At 35.2% G+C, this 18,680-nt stretch overlaps 1 protein-coding gene across 10 annotated transcripts in view; it reads left to right on the forward strand.

The window, feature by feature from the left end:
* LOC137629559 (dystrobrevin beta-like) overlaps nt 1–18,680 on the forward strand; it is a 517,572-nt gene that overhangs the window by 173,464 nt on the left and 325,428 nt on the right. For all 10 annotated transcript variants that reach the window (XR_011041536.1, XM_068360996.1, XM_068360991.1 and 7 more), the window contains 5 exons: nt 78–269; nt 679–761; nt 5,273–5,403; nt 10,535–10,620; nt 11,181–11,332. Coding sequence is in view for 9 of the 10 variants with exons in the window: in XM_068360991.1 (XP_068217092.1) it covers nt 78–269; nt 679–761; nt 5,273–5,403; nt 10,535–10,620; nt 11,181–11,332 (644 nt within the window). In the remaining variant the exon portion in view is untranslated. The remainder of the gene's footprint in view (nt 1–77; nt 270–678; nt 762–5,272; nt 5,404–10,534; nt 10,621–11,180; nt 11,333–18,680) is intronic.

Genomic DNA, 18,680 nt, shown 5'->3' on the forward strand with positions numbered 1-18,680 from the left:
TGCATTTTGTAAGTTGAACTTGTCGGTACCATAACTGTTGTAACTTAACTTATATATTATTTTTTCTTTTTTTGTAGAACTAATGGCAGCCCCTGTGGGTGGAGGGTCCCTGGGCATGGTGGGTGGGGGAGGAGGAGGAGGAGGAGGGAGCGTCGCTAACGACGGCCGCCTTCTGATCAACGAACTGAGGCACCACAACTTTGACGCCATTCGATTCGCCTCCTACCGGACTGCAGCCAAACTGCGATTTGTTCAGAAGAAAACAAACAGTAAGTGCAGCTTTCATCCATTCATTTGTTTATTTTTAGTAATGCGGTTTGTTGGATGTAATTGTCATGTATATATATCTACAGTATATATATAGCCTATATAAATTATATACACATATATACAGTATATATATATATATATATATATAGAGAGAGAGAGAGAGAGAGAGAGAGAGAGAGAGAGAGAGAGTTAATTATATATATATATATATATATATATATGACACATTTTTACTTAACATATTCAGGTAATTTAGAAAATATGCGAGGACTTGATAAATAATTATATGATGAGTGTGGTTATAAAGGTGTGTGTTTCAAAAACTGTTCTTTTTAGAAACGTTTCATTCATTCATTAATAATCCTAACGCCATATGTGTTTGTATTTATGTTTAATCTTTATTTCCAGTGCACTTGGTTGACATTTGGAATATAATAGAGGCATTCCGAGAGAATGGTCTGAACACTTTAGAACCTTATACGGAAGTGAAGGTAAGTACATTTTAGTTTATTGCAGGATCTTTATTGCTTTGAATATCCCATAGAGTTCAGTTTATGTATCACTCACAGTCTTGCAGGAAAAACACTCATGATTGCACTTTGCCCAGTAGTTGCTGTATCCTCAATACTGCAGTTGTTTATAGAAAGGGTGAGGATATGTGTATCTTCAGATTTATAATATTTGTGTCACATTTCAAGTACTGTGCTTACCAAATCTAGATCTTGGTTGAATCACTCTTTCACTTATGAAATATTGTGCTTATCGAAGGTTTTCTCACTATTGCAACAATTATATCATCATTATGTCCATCATGAATTATGGTCCTGGATGACCATTCTGGAACAGTGATATCTAGATTACTAAATTTCCAATTTATCTTTTAGCGGAAGATGTAATCTCCTTTATATAATAAAGAGCAAGTATCTGGATATATATGTATATATGTATGTATGTATATATATATATATATATATATAGAGAGAGAGAGAGAGAGAGAGAGAGAGAGAGAGAGAGAGAGTGGGTATCGTTATGTATATATATATATATATATATATAGATAGATAGATAGATAGATAGATAGATATGTGTGTGTGTGTTTGTGTTTCTTTCGAGTCACACTTAGTGGCATTACCAGATGTATTACTACTGGTTGTCCCCCTCCCTCAGGTAAGTGGAAGAGGGAGTACTCACACCCTGGTGAGTGCCGGTATTCCCAGAGGAAATGGGGAAGGGGTGAGAAGGGTTGAATCTGTGTTTGTGCGTTTGTGAGCATATCTATCAAAATGTTTAGCTGTCATTTTTGACGGGCTGTGTACTTTAGTATGTTATAAAAAGGTCCAATAGACAGCCTCCTTCACACCATGAAAGTGTATGAAAATATTTCCATGAGTGATGAAGACTATTTGTTTTGTAGGTCTGAGTAAAACAACGTAATTCATTATATTATTTATTTCAAACTATTTTATTTAGTATTTTTTTCTTTATATTGCTTTAATTGCTCATCTGTTAATTTCTCTTTAACTCTGCCTATTTTACACCGTAGCCATCTCGCTTGAGCCTGTTCACTATTCTGAATGTTTCTCATTCATCTTTGCTATCCAGAAATTCTGATTCTATTAATCCAATACTTCTTTGCCAACTTGATTGAGGCTCTTTGTTATTCTATATTTTTTCTCATTTCCTTCTGCTATGCTGGAATTCTAATTCCATCAATCCAATACATCTTTCCCACCTCTATTGGACTTCTTCGCTATTCTGATTGTTTCTCGTTTCCCTGTGTTATGCTGAAATTCTGATTCCATTAATCCAATGCCTCTTTGCCATCTTTATTGAGCCCTTTTGTTATTCTGAATGATTCACTTTTCCCTCTGCTATACTGATATTCTGATTCCATTAATCCAATACTTCTTTGCCACCTTGATTGGGCCTCTTCTCTATTCTAAATGTTTCTCGTTTCCCTCTGCTATGCTGAAAGTCTGATTACACGAATCCAAGTCTTATCTGCCACATTGATTGAGCCCCTTTGCTATTCTGAATGTTTCACTTTTCCCTCTGCTATGCTGAAATTCTGATTACATTAATCCAATACTTTTTTACCACCTTGATTGAGGATCTTCGTTATTCTGTTTTTTTTTTTTTTTTTTTTTTTTTTTTTTTTTTCTTCCTCGTTATGGTGAAATTCTGACTCCATTACTACAACACTTCTTTCCCACCTTGATAGAGCCTCTTCTCTATTCTGAATGTTTCTTGTTTCCCTCTGCTATGCTGAAATTTTAATTCTATTAATCCAATACTTCTTCTTCACCTTGATTGAGCCTCTCTGCTATTTTGAATGTTTATCGTTTCCCTCTTCTATGTTGAAATTCTGATTCCATAAATCCAATACTGCTTTGCCACCTTGATTAAGCACCTTTGCTATTCTGAATGGTTTTTGTTTCCCATTGCTACTTTGCCACCATGCTTAAGCCTCTTTGCTATTCTGAATCTTTCGTTTACCTCTGTTATGCTAAATTCTGATTCTATTTATCCAATACTTCTTTGCCACCTTAATTGAGCTTCTTCGCTATTCTGAACGTGTTTCGTTTCCATCTGCTATCCTAAAATTCTGATTCCATTACTCAAATACTGTTTTGCAAACTTGATTGAGCCTCACTTTTAACTTTGGTACTCTTAATCAGGGTCAATTAGTTTCTTCAAGTATCACTTAATTTGCTTTCCAGTACAAGTCCTAGATCCAGTACCCTTAAACTGAGACAGGGCTTTTCTAATCTAGTAATATTTTTTTTTCACTTTTACTGAATAAATAGTTACCCCACCTTTCATGGGTAGGGCAGTCAGTGCACCTCATGCAGTGTAGTCATTACATGAGGGTGTTTGCAGCATTTTTTATGCTCTAGCTTCTTGTCTTCTTTCTTGCTGTCCAACTTTTTTTTTTTTACTGAGTAGTACAACTGCGGGATTTTTCCCTAAAATTGGTGTTGTCACTTGTCAATACCAATGAGTGACCCACCAGGAACTGTTGTAAGGCTAGAAAGCTGCACTTGTCTTTATGAAATTTATTTGACATTGCGCCTGGCTGCTGAATGGCTTGCAAGATCATAGAGCTGGGCCATACGACATAAATTCTCTACTCCAATCCAGTGCAAAGAATACCAGTTTTGACATATGCTTTGGGTTTGGAAACATGTTTTTTCCCATTCAAAGATTTTTTTCAACTCGAGAACCTCTTTTTTTAATGCTAGATATTTTTTTTACCTGAAGTTGTGTAGATTTAGTTTTGGTATAGTAAAGTAAAATAGAAATATTTTTGATTTTTAATTGAAGAAAAAAAATTGCTTTTTCTTCTTGATAAACTTTTTTGGGGGATAATCTCATTTTGTGATAATTTGTAGTCCTCAAATAGTTCATATATCAATATGATAATTGATTTTGGGAAAAAAAATAAAAAAAATAAACGACTATTGAGCACTACCACTCATGCTGTGTGTGCAACTTGCTTACCTGAATGTGATTGAATGACTGCTATTTTCCCTGTCAAGGACCATCATTTTAAAACACCTTGTATTTATGACCTAGCAAGATATGTGGAGACAGATTGACTGAATCACCTCCTTCAGGAGCAAGATACCATGACAGCTAAAGAATGTGGTCACTATACCTTCTGTCAAGACAGATTTAACATCATATTGTCCCTCTACTGTGTCAATAACTTTTTTTTTATGCATGACGTCCATTGATTTTACTCAGAATAGTTATCTGCAAGTTAAGAGAGCTGCATCCTTTATATGGACAGTTGCAGATTGCTCAACTTTCATGAGGGAGACATGGAAGTGGCTGCTGTATATTGTGTCCTTGATCCTTAATCTTTAGACCTCATGCCAGGTAGCAACCGAGATTCCTTAACAAGAATATGAGATGGAACTCCCTCCATGCAGACAGAACAAGAACTGATAAAAACCCATTCACTCGCTTTCCTCTCTTTCTTTTAATACCTTTTCACACTTTTTCCTTTTGCTCTTTTTTTCAATCTTTTTTTCACAATCATTTTCTTAAGACCTTATTTCACTTCGCCATCCGGCCCTTTTTTGTTCTCTTTCAATCTACTTTCCCATTTCCCATTCATCTTTTAATCTACTCTTAATTATTTTCCCTCTCTCTGAAATGATGATCCATCAAATCAGATTTTTACTTGTAATCTATCTTAAGCTCTAAGATTTATTATTTCACATCCAAGACAAAAGAATATAAACGAAGGCATGTAGTGTGTTAAGAAATATCCTGCTGTCTAAAGAATGCAAGAGCCTAAGGGACAGATGATGTAATGTCATTGCATAGACTAGGCTTGATAGAAGCTAGAAAAACCAGTGGGGCTTAACAAAAAAGAAATATTTTCCCACTTTCTAAAAGTTGGGGAAAATGGAAGCAGAAAAAAAATCCCAAATTTTGGTAGTAAATGAAAACCCACAATATGTAGTTTCAATAGGAAACAATATTGAAGTGTCTGATCTGACTCTTGAAGAAAAGGTAGCACTGTTGTGATTCGAAAAACATAAATATGACTTTGATATGTTCAGAGTGATGAAATATACCTTGCTGTTAAAATGAAAAATTATTTATAGTGTTTATTTTCACATCAGCAAACATGAATTTAGACTATATATAATCAATCCTGATTATAAAGAAACTTCTATTTTATAAGTAAATAGTAATTGGACATATTGGCAATAGTGGGAGTGAAATCTTTTGGTAATGCACAGTATTATTGAAACCTTAACCTATTTTGCTGGTAGATTGTTGTGTAACATCATAACCTTTAAACCAATATGATTTGTTTCCATCAGTCTTTGCACAATAGAAAATTTCTAATCTGTTTCTCGGTACTGTTTAGAATAAATAGATTTGTTTTTTTGCCGTGAAACGACTATTTCATGAAAGTTTACCCCCAAGCAGTGGTGATTATCAACCTATACCTAACCCCTATTTGTATGCCTCTCTGTAACAGGTATCGCGTTTAGAGACCCTGATATCAACTCTGTACCACAGCTTAAACAAAAGGCTCCCAGCTGGCAAACACATTACAATAGACTCATCAACCTCTGTTCTTCTCAACTGGCTGCTTTCTGCATATGACAGGTTAAGGAAGATCAGCTTTTTATTGTTGTGGGTAGGGTTCTGCCCTGGATTCAGAGGATCCTTCCTAGTGTGTTCATTGTGCTTTTTGGTGAAGTAGAGAAATTTTACTGGAAGCACATTGACAAATAGTAGTGGTATTTTTTGTATTTATTGTATAATCATGGTTTCTTGTTTTCAGTAATACTTTTGATCTCTTATTATTTATGTTTGATTTACATCATTAATAGTGTATATGTGACGTTATGATTTACTTAAATGCAACAGATAATTAGTTTTGATAGAGCTACTCATACAAGCACATTATGTCGGTGACTCTATTTTAACTGTGTAGTGGGGGATTCTGTTTTGCATTTTGAAAATGGAGATATGCAGATAGTGTTAGCTCCCCAAAATTGAAAAATGGGTAAATCACTACAAAGATGACAGATATTCACTCTAACGTAAATAAGAGCTATTATTTCTAAAGTAGCCATCTCATTTTCTCAAACATCTAGATATCTTCTATGTTGGCTATATAAAAATAATTACGGTATGCACTGAGCATGATTTCAGCTCTAAATACTAGAGTTCCTTATTAAGTTCTAAGTGGAAAATGATAACAATATTTCTCTTTTAACACCATTTTCATTTCATGCTTTCCTTGTATGTTGACAGCTTCATCTTGAGCCAGTAATGAATATTTTGCAAGAAAACTAGATAACAAGTGCATAATTTCTAATATTTGGAAGTAAAATTGAGACTAAAATTTGACAAATAGTGAAGACATCTTTTGAGATGAAAATAGAATGATATTAATAAGATAAAGTATTTTGAAAAAAGCCACCAAGTCTTATTCCCAAAATCTTATAATACCTAGTTAAAAGATTTAACTTAGGGTGAGAAGTGAAAATTGAAGCAAGGAAAGTTTCAAAAGTTGAACATCTAGGTGCAAAAAGATGGATGGGAGCCCATGAAAAATAAAGGGCACTACTATAATGTATTGTACTGCACAGAACCATCAATACCAACTACAGAGTGTTGCACTAGGCATACTGTATGTGACACCCCCTACAACAAAATTAAACTAGTGATTCCTAAAATACAAGTACTATGATCATCTTAAAAAAGAGATCTGCATGAGATGATTTTTATTATTTTAAATTAAGTTGGTGTTTATAGAATTTTTTTTTTTTTATTTTTAAGATAATTTCAGTTAGTTCTGTAGTGGAAAAACTAATCTTTTTATAGCTTTGTCATCAGGCTTACAATCATTGACAAAGTACCAGGTTGATGTCTTATACCCAGAATGTTGGAGACTTGTGATTTTGAAAAGTACCCGCTTGCGATTTAGTAGTTCCAAAATCTATGAAATCTCTTGATATCAAGCAGTGATTGTACTCTACTCATGTTCGTTCATTGTTAAAACAGTTAATAATGGAGCTCCCTGATAGGTACCAATTAAATGTGCATTTAAAAAGATGATAAGTTTGTACAAATCTCGCCCTCCTGCCTGTCTCAGAATAGCCACTTTTGTCCTTAGGCATAGGACTGACAAGAATGGTTGAGATGAGAAATTTAATATATTTGAAGGACTCGGGTTTGTAAACCTAGGAAAAATAGAAATTAATTTTAAGGTTTGGTCCATCATACATTTCATCCTTTAGAATAGGAAGCCTTTCCCTTTGGTAGGAACAAATTCCCTAGAACCAAACTGGGGGGTTCTTTTCTTCCCTGGACATGTCATTCTTCCTGATTTTGTACGGAAGTAAGGAAGGTAACTCCAAGAACCTCTGAACAGATATTCAAAGGAAGGTAGAAGGTGTTATGGCTATGGCCACTACTGTCTTAAAAGAAAGCTATTAATAGCACTTAGAAAAGCAATCTCCCTAATTGCGTTTTTACACTGTGCCTAGTTGCTGTGCTGCTTTGCATACCTCTCTGCATACAATATGCATGTTCACACATGCCACAGCTACATCTCTTTCCGCTTGCCTGTTTCTGTTTAAACTGAGAGTAAAGCAGAAGCAGTCTTTAACACGTCTGTTCTTATTCATGATCTTGATTAATCTCTTGCATTATCATTTAGTTAGTTTCTTTATGCATGATGCATAAGATTTTTCAGAATTCTGGTGATTCTTTCCATTCAGATCTACCCAGAATGGATCCTCCCTTTTTGTAGAGAGTTGATCATGAAAAGTACCTTGATTTTGAGAAATGTCACATGGGTTCTACATGGATCCTCGTTCTCTGTAGAGAGCTGATCATAAACAGTTCCTTGATTTATAAAAAAAAGACGTGTTCTAGATGAATCCTCCCTTTCTGTAGAGAGTTGAATATAACATGCAATTATTTCTTACAGTCCTGTGTTTTCCATCATAAGGTTCAGTACTTCAAAATATTCTAAAAGTTTTATTCCAGCTGTGACCAGATTGTGGAATAATTATCCTAATGGGGCAGTTGAATTTGTGGAACATCAGAAGTTCTAACTTGCAGCAAATATTTTAAGTGTTGAACAGGGTGACATAAGTCTCTTCATAGTTTATATATGACAGATATATTTTAATATTGTTACTGATTTTAAGATGTTTTATATTCATTATTTGTGCTCCATCGTGTAACTCATCAACATCAGATGTCCATCCAGATTGTAACTATTGCAGCTGCTACATCCTCTTGAGAGAGTAACAAGAGAGAGGACGAAGATCTAGTCATTCTACCCTCTCCCCAAGATAATGCCAAACATGTTATCTTAACTAGATGTCCATCCAGATTGTATCTATTGTAGCTGCTGCATACCCTCGAGAAAGGAACAAGAAAGGAGTAGAAGAGCTAGTCATTCTATCCTCTCCCCAAGATTATGCCAAACATATTATCTTAGACTAAATGCATACCAAGTCCCTTAAGGAAGCTAGGATTGCTACACAGCTACAGTGTTGTTACTTCAAGACCCAAGGAAGAGGGGTCCAAAGGGTCCAATACCTTCAGACTCACCTTCAGCTCCAAGTATTCTGACAGCTAGACCAGAAGGCTACTAACAGGGCTAGGCTTGTGAGTTCTTACTTTAGATGGCCGAGACACACACTGACCAAATTCACATCTGCTAGCAAACAACCTCTAAAAACCAGAAGAAACAGGGTCTGGACATTTCCTTGTGGCTCTTGCTGGGTTAATGAGAAGGCTGTGATACTCGCACTAAATGTTTAGTCCTCCTTAAGTAGCACTGCTCAAGGAAAAAATTTCAAACAAAGGGAATGGGAGAGGGAGAAGAGATTGGTAGAGGATGAGATAGGGGGAATTCTCCTTCCTCTTGCCAACTATTCTTTCTTCACCATGGAGTCATGGTCTGGGTGACTGATAATGACTGCATTTCCTCTGAGGAGGTAGCTACTAGAGCTTTTGCTGCTGCAACACAAACTAATACGCTGAGATTTTGTCACAAGACGAGCACTGGGAACACTGTAACACTTCAGAATAGGGATTACCAGCCGGGGAACAGATACAGTTGAAACTCAGTCCAAATGGGTACCTCCCTCCAGAGGCAGAGAAATCACCATAATGTAAGATACAGTACTCTGAATTCATTGCTTTCCTGATTGGAAGAGCAAGAGCAACAACCTGAAGGATGGGGTCCACTTACAGTCACCCTCCACATAAATACACTACACATAAGGTTCTGAAGGTTGTATGGAACAAAATTCATTGCACCGTATTTTCACATTTCGGTATGCATCCACTTGCAAGTGAGGACACTCACTAATAAAAGATAAAATGACAACACTTCTAAAATTATGTAATAAAAGATCCAACAGTCAAGAGAGTAATTAGGCTGTATGTCTGCTCCTGCCACGGCCAATGACAAAAGTGGCTTATGTGACAAGTGGTTGGGTGGGACATCATCCTTGCTTCACCTGCTGCTAACTAACTACATTACCTTGTTAAGCATTCAATGGCCGTTTGTATACCATAGGAACAAAAATTTGTTTTGGTTAAAACAATGAAAGCATTGATTTTCCATTAAGAATGGTAAAGAGTAAGAAAATACAGAAAAAATTTACCCAAATAATTGCTCTCCTCTATATATGTAAATGAATATTGTAAGTAACTGGAGTAACCTAAATTATCAATCTAGCCTTAAATCTGACTTGTAAAACCACAAAATATAAAAGAGCAAAATGTAATAATCAAAGCAACGGTAATACTTTGAAAAACACTAATATTAGTTGAACAAAACAACCTTGATTTAATTGTTTGCAAAACCTAACTGATGTTGAAGACTGAGATATCAAAATTAAATAAGGTCATAGAAAAATTACTGGAAAAAGAAATTGATTTGATGATATTTTCATGTAAACTAACACAAAGTTGAAGGTTGTTGCTCCAAAGTGGAAAGAAAAAACATTCCACTGGATTGAATTTTACTGAAAGTTCTGTGCCTCAGAAGTGCACAAAATAATCAAACAGTTCCTTAAAAGACAATTCTGACTGAATGTAAAGTGATTTGGGGGTTGGGCAGGCGTAAATGTGATCTGTTAAATAGTCAAGATGCGCAGTAGGGAGAGGAGGTTAACTATTGGTGATCTATAGAAATTATAACATGTGCTTACCTAATAGCAGTTTACTGGTCTTCTTTTTCTTCATTCAGTTTTGATTGATGTGCCAGTCATTTACTCAGATTCACAAATGGGCTATGTAAAAGAAATGAGTTTGTGATAAGATGGGGAATAGTCTTGTTACTGTACATGTCAGTGCAGTAATTTTTGTTGTCGTGTAATTTTAATTTTGTTGATATATAATGCTTTACCATGTAATTATGTACAACTTTTAGAAGAATTTTGATGTTCAACTTGCTTTGAAAAAAAATATACCAGACTACTTAAGATATTAATGAAATAAAGGAAGGTCTGTTTTAGTGTAGCACCTAACCAGGTGCTATTAGTTGTTGTAATTTGATTTTTACCAGTCAGATCTTACATCAAGTTCTTAGATTTTTTGACTGCAATTTATGTAAATTTTTTTCCATAAAGATTGACTAACAAGAGCTAAGTGGTACATAAGCAGTTTGCATTGACAAAGAAAATTAACTAATAGAGTCATGCAGACTTTTTTAAAACTTATTAGGTTACTCATTAGTTGTGCTTGTTCTTCTTTCCAGTGAGGATGAGGGAAAGCTGCAGGTTTTCAGTGTCAAAGTAGCTCTAGCCACACTCTGCAATAGCAAGCCCCTTGACAAGCTTCGTTGTAAGTGTTTTTATTAACTGTTGTAATATTCTTGTTGTAGGAAAAGACAGATTTTTTATACAAATTTATTTCTTCAACCAATATACCAGCTTTATATAGTTTTCCGATTTAAACTTAACTCCCTAGAGAACAGTACAGATTCATTTTAAGACGATCACCTCCCTCATGTAGAATAACTGCTTGATCGAGGTGACATGTTAAAAATAGAAAACAAGTACCTTTTTTGTATCATAAGGACTTCACATTATTCACAGAAGCTGTAGTAGTAGATAGTTCTTGACGATTGGGAAATTGGTGAGGTTATAGCATGGGAAACTATTCATTTGCACTATATAGAGTTCAAATTTAATTATTTTGCAATAATAATACTGTATTGTCTTAATATTTATAAAGGTAATTGTTGTTGTTGTTAAATGGTTTATACCTGACATTTTCTTATAAAATAATTGATTTTTTTAGTGAATGAAGTTGGTTAGGCTACAGGGACAGACATTTTCTGTTGTATATGTACAGTACATTATTTCACTGGAAAGTAATACGATTTTATGTATATTTTTCAGATGTATTTTCTCAAATATCAGACAGCAATGGACACCTTGCGCTTAGTCGTTTCTCAGAATACCTCAAAGAAGTTCTTGCTTTACCGGCTGCAGTGTTCGAATCTCCAAGCTTCTCTTATTCAGAAAACTTGGTGCGACAGATTTTTGATGGAGTAAGTTTAATTTCTTTATACACATTTGTATCTTATTTGTTTATAGTTTTGTGATTTGTGACTTGATGTTTAGTGCATAATAGCTGTTTTTGGGATAAACATACTTATTAGTACTGTTGCGTATATGTACTGTAGTAAAGATGTGAGTTGAGTTACTTCCAAACTGTTTACTTCAATGTTTGTGCTTAGTATTAGCTCTAGCATGTTTTTCAATAGGAGACTGCTGTGAATGTGCTAAGTTTCATTTCACTTATGATCTCATCTTTTTAGTGATTTAATCTTTTTTTTATGTCAGATTCTAGGTGGCCAATGGAAACGATGGAAACGAGTGAGATAACCTTATAGAATTACTTTGACCATTGTATTGTAAAGTTATAACTCAACTGCTAGAGCTTAGGTTCTGAATTGTTAGCATTAACCATCCCTCTGTTGGATATTGATATAGCATTCCTCTTAACACTTAATGCTTCAACTGAAGTGTTATTTCATATGGATTGAGAAAATGTCCCAATGACCAATAAGATTTATCACTCATTCACAAATTCTGTTAATTAAAACTTTATTTTCATGAAGTTTGCCTCTGAATAAAACAAGCTATTAAGTGGAAGTGTCAACTGGACCTCTAAACAAAATCAAGGAAACCCTTACCCACTCTATTGTATCTTCCTTTCTTTAAACTAGCCACAAAAACACTCCCCAGGTGCAGAGAAGGGAGTTAAGGCCATCCCAATGACATGAAGCTGTCTGAGAAAATTAGTAAATATATCCTCAGATATAAGTAGTTGGACACCACTTGACACCTTGGGTTTCCTCTCATGATATTATTAAATTAAAATATGGGAATATTCTGTGCATTCCCTTTTATGAGTGTATTTTAGTTTTGTTTTACCAAGGTACACTATCGTGTATATCCACAGCTAATCATTCACTGGACTTTTACCCTAAATGTAAACAAGCTATTTTTGGATTTGTTGGATCCTCACTCTGTGAATCTTGCCGGGTAACCAGATGTGAATTTTCTGTGTTGCCCTCATTACGTGTTTCTTGATGACTATAAAATTGCTGCTTATTCTAAATGGGCTAAGACTACAGCTAAAAAATTAGTGTGTTGGGTTCTAAGTTAGGCAAACAAATCTGTACAAAAGCATTACATCTAATATTTTTGTTCAGTTTGCCTTGCTTTTTTTCCGATGATGCATCAGATTCTGTAGCCATCTGTCGTACTTCAGATTTTTCTGTTAGAATGAACAATCTTTCTCATCAAATGGATTAAATTTTGGATTTGGTTAATTCAATAGTGTAATTAAATCTCTTGAATAAAGCTGGTGACCCACCCTCCTCCCTACTTGTGAGGTGATATTTATCATTTGTGATCGAATCTACTTAGATCTTAGGCAATGGTTACACCTTTTAAAGGTTTAAAGGCCCTCATGAATGGCAGAGGTTAGGGATGTTGACATTGCCCTATCAAGCAGGATATGCCTTGGAGACTGACCATATATACATATAATCACTACCCAAACCCCCTCTCCACCAAGCTAGGACCAACCAGGGTCCGGCAATGGCTGCTGATGACTCAGAAGATAGACCTATAGACTCCTCCAAACCCCCCCATCTCTAGCTCACAAGGATAGTGAGGTTACAGCTACCAAAGGAACTTGCGAGTTTGAGCGGGACCCAAACCCCAGTCTGGGATTCACCAGTCAAGAATGTTACCACTTTGGCCATCACAACCTCACAGGATTCAGTCTTACATCTCTGGCCTGCCCATAACTTCCTTCTTTTTTTTTTTTTAATTTTATTTTTACTTGCAGGTTGTCAAGTTGGTACTCCTACCTAATTGCTTATTCTGTTCAGAGATAAGTATGGAAATAGCAGATTTTAGCTTGAAAATCCTATGCTTTGCCCTATTGCAGAATATATAATGCAGGTTTTGTTAATAGCGATGGCATTATCAAACTTAACAGTGAGAGATAACAAATGTAGAAGACCAGGTACATCCCTGTACTGAAACATTAGTTTCTAATCTGATTGGTAAAGAACACCTGTTATTAGATTTTAGAAACTTGACTTGAAATAGTTTCATCCTATATATGTGGATATTTTCTGTTTCACTGTATTTGCATGGTATTACATCACTGTATTTGTTAAGTAGCATGAAATGTTATTACTTTCAGGAGTTAGTTCACTTATTTCACTTCTTATAGTTTATGTAAGGGATGGCATTTAGCATCATGAAAATTTTAGAAAATAATTCTCCATGATATATAAGGAAGTACAGTAGTAGTTGCTTTGTGTAATTTGAAGGAGACATACAATATTTGAGTATACTGTGGTACCTAATAGCAACAGTTGTAGTTATTTAGGGCTTTTTATATACCATGTAATTTGAAATTAGATAAGTATTAAAGTTTTGAGTGATTCTGTATTTGCATGTATTATCATTTTGGTGTGTTCTCAGCATTGTAGATGTATATTTCAATGAGTGATTCAGAATAACTTGTATTGTAAAGAATTCTATTTTCATACATCTTGTGTTATTCATAAATTCAACTCTTCTTGGTACAGTATATCCTTGTCAAGATATGCAACCTAAGACTGTCTTGAAAATTTGATCTTGAAGTATTCAGATTTTAAGCCCATTTTGAAAAAGAATAGCAAAAATTATGAAGAGAGTGTATTTTATTTCATTGAGAATTATTTTTTATTTCAGTAATATCCATCTTTACGTCAGTTTGGCATACATCAGTTCAGATTTTACATCGTTCATCCCTAGGTATTAAATATGACAAATTTGAAAAAAAATTTGCATTTTTATTAACTATACAAACATTGATCTCTTTATTGTGGGTATGTACTTTGGCAGAAGCTGAAACTAGTCATAATGCTTTTAGCGAAATATAACCACCCACTTCTAATTAAGTGGAGGCGGGTGGTAGACCAGCCACCCCACTCACACACATACAATAATGAAGTGACGTCACTTTTGATTTCTGGCAGGACTTGCAGTGGGACAGATGAGGGCAGGACAAATATGAGTAAAGAGCTCAAGGTTTGTATAGATAGGAAAAATACAACTGTTCCGATACTAAATAACAAATCTTCGCTATTTACAAGGAATATCTTTTGGGCGATGCTGGAAGACTAGCCATAAAGACCTTTATGCGAGATGGAACTACCTTACTGTTAGCTAGCGAGGCGTTAGTCAAGGTAGCCGGCATAGCCGGCCACCTCACTCGCAAATGCATCTGTGATGTTTTGGCACTTTTTTCTTTTGGTTAGGAGTAGGTAGATGTTCCCCCCCCCCCTCTCTCTCTCTCTCTCTCTCTCTCTCTCTCTCTCTCTCTCTCTCTCTCTCTCTCTCTCTCTCTCTCTCTCTCTCTCAACTGTTTTACTGGCCTTTAACTTTTTTTATGATTTTTCTTCTTACTTGTGTTCCACTATATATTCAAACATTCTTATAATATATATATGTATGTATATACAGTAGGGTCCCGAATTATGTGAGAATTTGGTCGATTAATGACCTCTTGTAAATGGAAAATCGCGAATTTCGAAACACACAACTAACAGAAATAATTCCATTGCGGCCATGGCAACCAGCAATTTGCCTATTCAAATGTGTTTACTACCCATTTCCAATACTTTCTTTGTACTATACTGTATTTCTTTATAATATCAAATTGTTCTTGTAAATAAATAAAACATTTAATATACTTTAAAGTTCTAATAACTTGAAAAATGGTTAAAATTACAACCAGGATAGGTGTAAACACCATATATTTCCCGTTATAACACAACCCAAAATACAGACAAATTTTAATGTTTGTCATATCTATTGTATAATACAACTGGTGAATAGCAAAACCATCACTCTATAGACTAGCTTGTTGTATGATTGAAAATCCAGAATTATCAAAATAAAGGCGATTTTATATCATGCGTTTCCTAAACACGCTAAAAAGCACAATAGAAAACGACAACCAATGTTTTGTTTACGTTTATCTCTGATCACAACGAAGAAACAGACGCATTTATACATCTGTGTTTTTGAATTGACAGCAATTTTACCAAGTATAGATTATATGTTGAATTTGTTATTACCAATGTTCTAATTATTTTTTATTAGAACTTTCAAATAAATGAAATGAATGCCATTTATGAAATGTTTTTCTTTATGAGGCCGCCTGAAACGGAAACCTTCCATTTGTTTACGCTCCATCTTCGATCATAATAAACAAACGAATGCATTAAACACACATGATCTAAGTCATAACTAATGATATTACAAACATTTAGTAAACATTATGTTATTACAAATATTTTACTTACCGTATCCATATAAATTCCTAAATTCGTAGCAAAGCTGGAAATTTTTTTTTCCTTATGCGTTTAATCCACAATAGCAAACTGCCGCTAATGACAGAGTGATAACTTACGATAATTCTAAACTGTTACGAAAGATAATTGTCCTTTCCATATCCAAAATACTTTTCCTAACTTCAGTTATAAGTCAACTTGTACCCACCTCAATTATGGATCCATATGCAAAAAAGGTAAAAGAAGAAAGTACTTGGCCTATTTTTAAAGTCACCGAACAATTAGGTTACCGCTATAACATTCGATGTGAGAGAGAGAGAGAGAGAGAGAGAGAGAGAGAGAGAGAGAGAGAGAGAGAGAGAGAGAGAGAGAGCATGGTTTTAAAGTACTAAACAATAAATATGATAGGTTATAACACATTGGTGTTTATGTAATATTAACTGTATAGATGGTTTGAATAAGTTAAGAAATGGTGTAAACAATTCTTTGTTATTGTATTCGCGCGGAAGCTAGACATCAGCTGATGTGATCACAGCGAAAAGTAAAACAAAAATAAGTTAGCAATACTCGATTTTTAAAACACACCCGAAATTTAACAACATAAGTACATGTTTTATTATAGCGCAATTGACATTTAAAGAGTAAAAATTTTCTGGAATAGAATGGTGTTTCCTAAAAAATAGTGGTTTGCGGACGAAATCGGTTATCGTATTTTAAGCTATGATTGAAATGGATGTATACGCGGTATAATTTTTTCGTTTTGTATTTAATTGACACTTCAAGAAAATCGATTTTGGTTTCTTCATCTATTTGTAAGTATTGTATAACGAGAGAGAGAGAGAGAGAGAGAGAGAGAGAGAGAGAGAGAGAGAGAGAGAGAGAGAGAGAGAGAGAGAGAATCAGCTGTTGTAATTGAATGTCGTGTTTTTGTTTCGTGTACCCCCTGAAGCGAGGAATTGATCGCCACAACTAACAATATTCATGTTAATTTTATTCTTAAACTCATGTTGCCATATGTGAACTATGGTTTTATTTCTTACGGGGAGAGAGAGAGAGAGAGAGAGAGAGAGATTTCTGCCATCAAATCTCTCTCTCTCTCTCTCTCTCTCTCTCTAGATTTTATTTTACCGTCTACTCTACAAAACCAATGTTTGCAAATCAAATGTACTGTATACTGTTTAAAATATGACAAAATATTGACGACTCGTTACCGAAGTTTAGGCTATTCACTGCCGTTAAACGAACCCAGTCTACTCTTGAAAACCTTGAACGCCCAGAGGGAAAAATAAAGCTTTTAAATATACTGTACTAAACAAAAATAATGCTTTAATATACCATCATTAACACTACCATTACAATTATCGTAAGGTTGGAGAAAGATAAAGATTGCCGAGAACGTAACCACATTTCTGTTTACGTTTTGTCAGCTGGACTCGCACAGTTAACAGTTGATTTCATTGTTGATGTGGAATTTTATCCTTAAATAGGCTATTCATTATGAAATTATGTTAATGAAATGTAATGTTAATATTGTTTTGTAACATTTATTATAAATCACCATATTTAGGGCTACCAATATACTTAAAAAGACAATAGATTTGATACATTTTGTAGTGCTTGACTCGCGAACTTTGAACAGCCTCGCAGATACAGAAAATTTATTTTTGAAAAATAGCGATCGCGGGAAAGGGGAATCGTGTAATTCAAACACGCTTAATTCGGGACCCTACTGTATATATATATATATATATATATATATTTATATTTATGTATGTATATATATATACATACTATATATATATATATATATATATATATAGATGTAGCTCTCTCCTGCGCACCTGCGCTCTCCTAAGCGCCAGACTGATGCTGTTCTAAGGAATAGCATTAATCCCATCAGGGCGCATTGTAGGGTCAAGCATTGCCTTAACCACTTCTATCAGTTAAACGAGTTCTCTCCCAGGGAAGAATCCTTACGCAGGATATCGCATCCCATCCTTTCCTCCAAAAGTCAAGACCCCAGCATCAACAGTCTCCCATGCAAAAGGATTCTCAAGGAGCTGTCCTTTTGGGTTGGTGTCCACACCATGTTAGAGAAGTTTGGACAAGGGGTAAGACCACAGGTCTTCATGTAGACGCTGGACTTAAAGGACGCATACTCCCAGGCCTAAACCATCCATCTTCCAGGAAGTAGTGGAGATTCAGTCTAGACAAACAAGAAACACCAGTTCAGGGCACTGTGCAACGATCTTTCCACAGCACCCATCCTGGGCTCACAGGATTGGACCCTGTCTCCTCTGTTTTCTGGATGACGGACTAACCCTAGCAGACTCGGTGGCAACCTTGTGTTAGCACCGGAACTTCTGATGTTTTTTTTACCAAGATCTGGTGATCATGGTAAACCTTTGTAAGTCTTTCCTACTTCCCTCTCAAGAAGATTGGTATATGTGGGAAGGATTCTAGACACCAATCTCCACAAAACTTTCTTATGAAAGACAGGATAACGAGGTTTAGAAAGGTCACAAGACCCTTTTTCAAGATGAGAAGAACTCCCAGCCCAGAGTGATTATTTCTCCTTGGACACCTATCATCCCTTGCCTGTCTAGCTTCCAACAGCCACCTCAGGATTCATTCTCTTCAGTGGCGGCTTGAGTCCGATTAGAATCAGGCCTTTGATTCCCCGGACATTCTGATCACCATGGGACTAGAAGCTTAGACGAACCTCAAGGGATGGGTGTCAGTCGAAAATCTACAGTGTGGTGTAACCTTCTCATCCTTCCCAACCCCTTGGACTTGATGCTGTGCTTAGACACATCAAAAGGCCTAAGTGGAAGGTAATGATGAAAGGCAAGAGATGGAAGAATTTTCAATCCTGTTTTTTTTTAATTCTATCATGGGCCTTTTAACATTTTCTTTGGATGTATCAGCTAACTTTCTCAGCCCTATTGTGTATCCCTAAATAAAATAAATGAAAGCATTACAGATTATGCAAAAATATTGATAACAATATTTTGCATACTTGCACTTG

This window comes from Palaemon carinicauda, chromosome 37, assembly GCF_036898095.1.
Source record: "Palaemon carinicauda isolate YSFRI2023 chromosome 37, ASM3689809v2, whole genome shotgun sequence".
NCBI classification, from domain to species: Eukaryota; Metazoa; Arthropoda; class Malacostraca; order Decapoda; family Palaemonidae; genus Palaemon; species Palaemon carinicauda.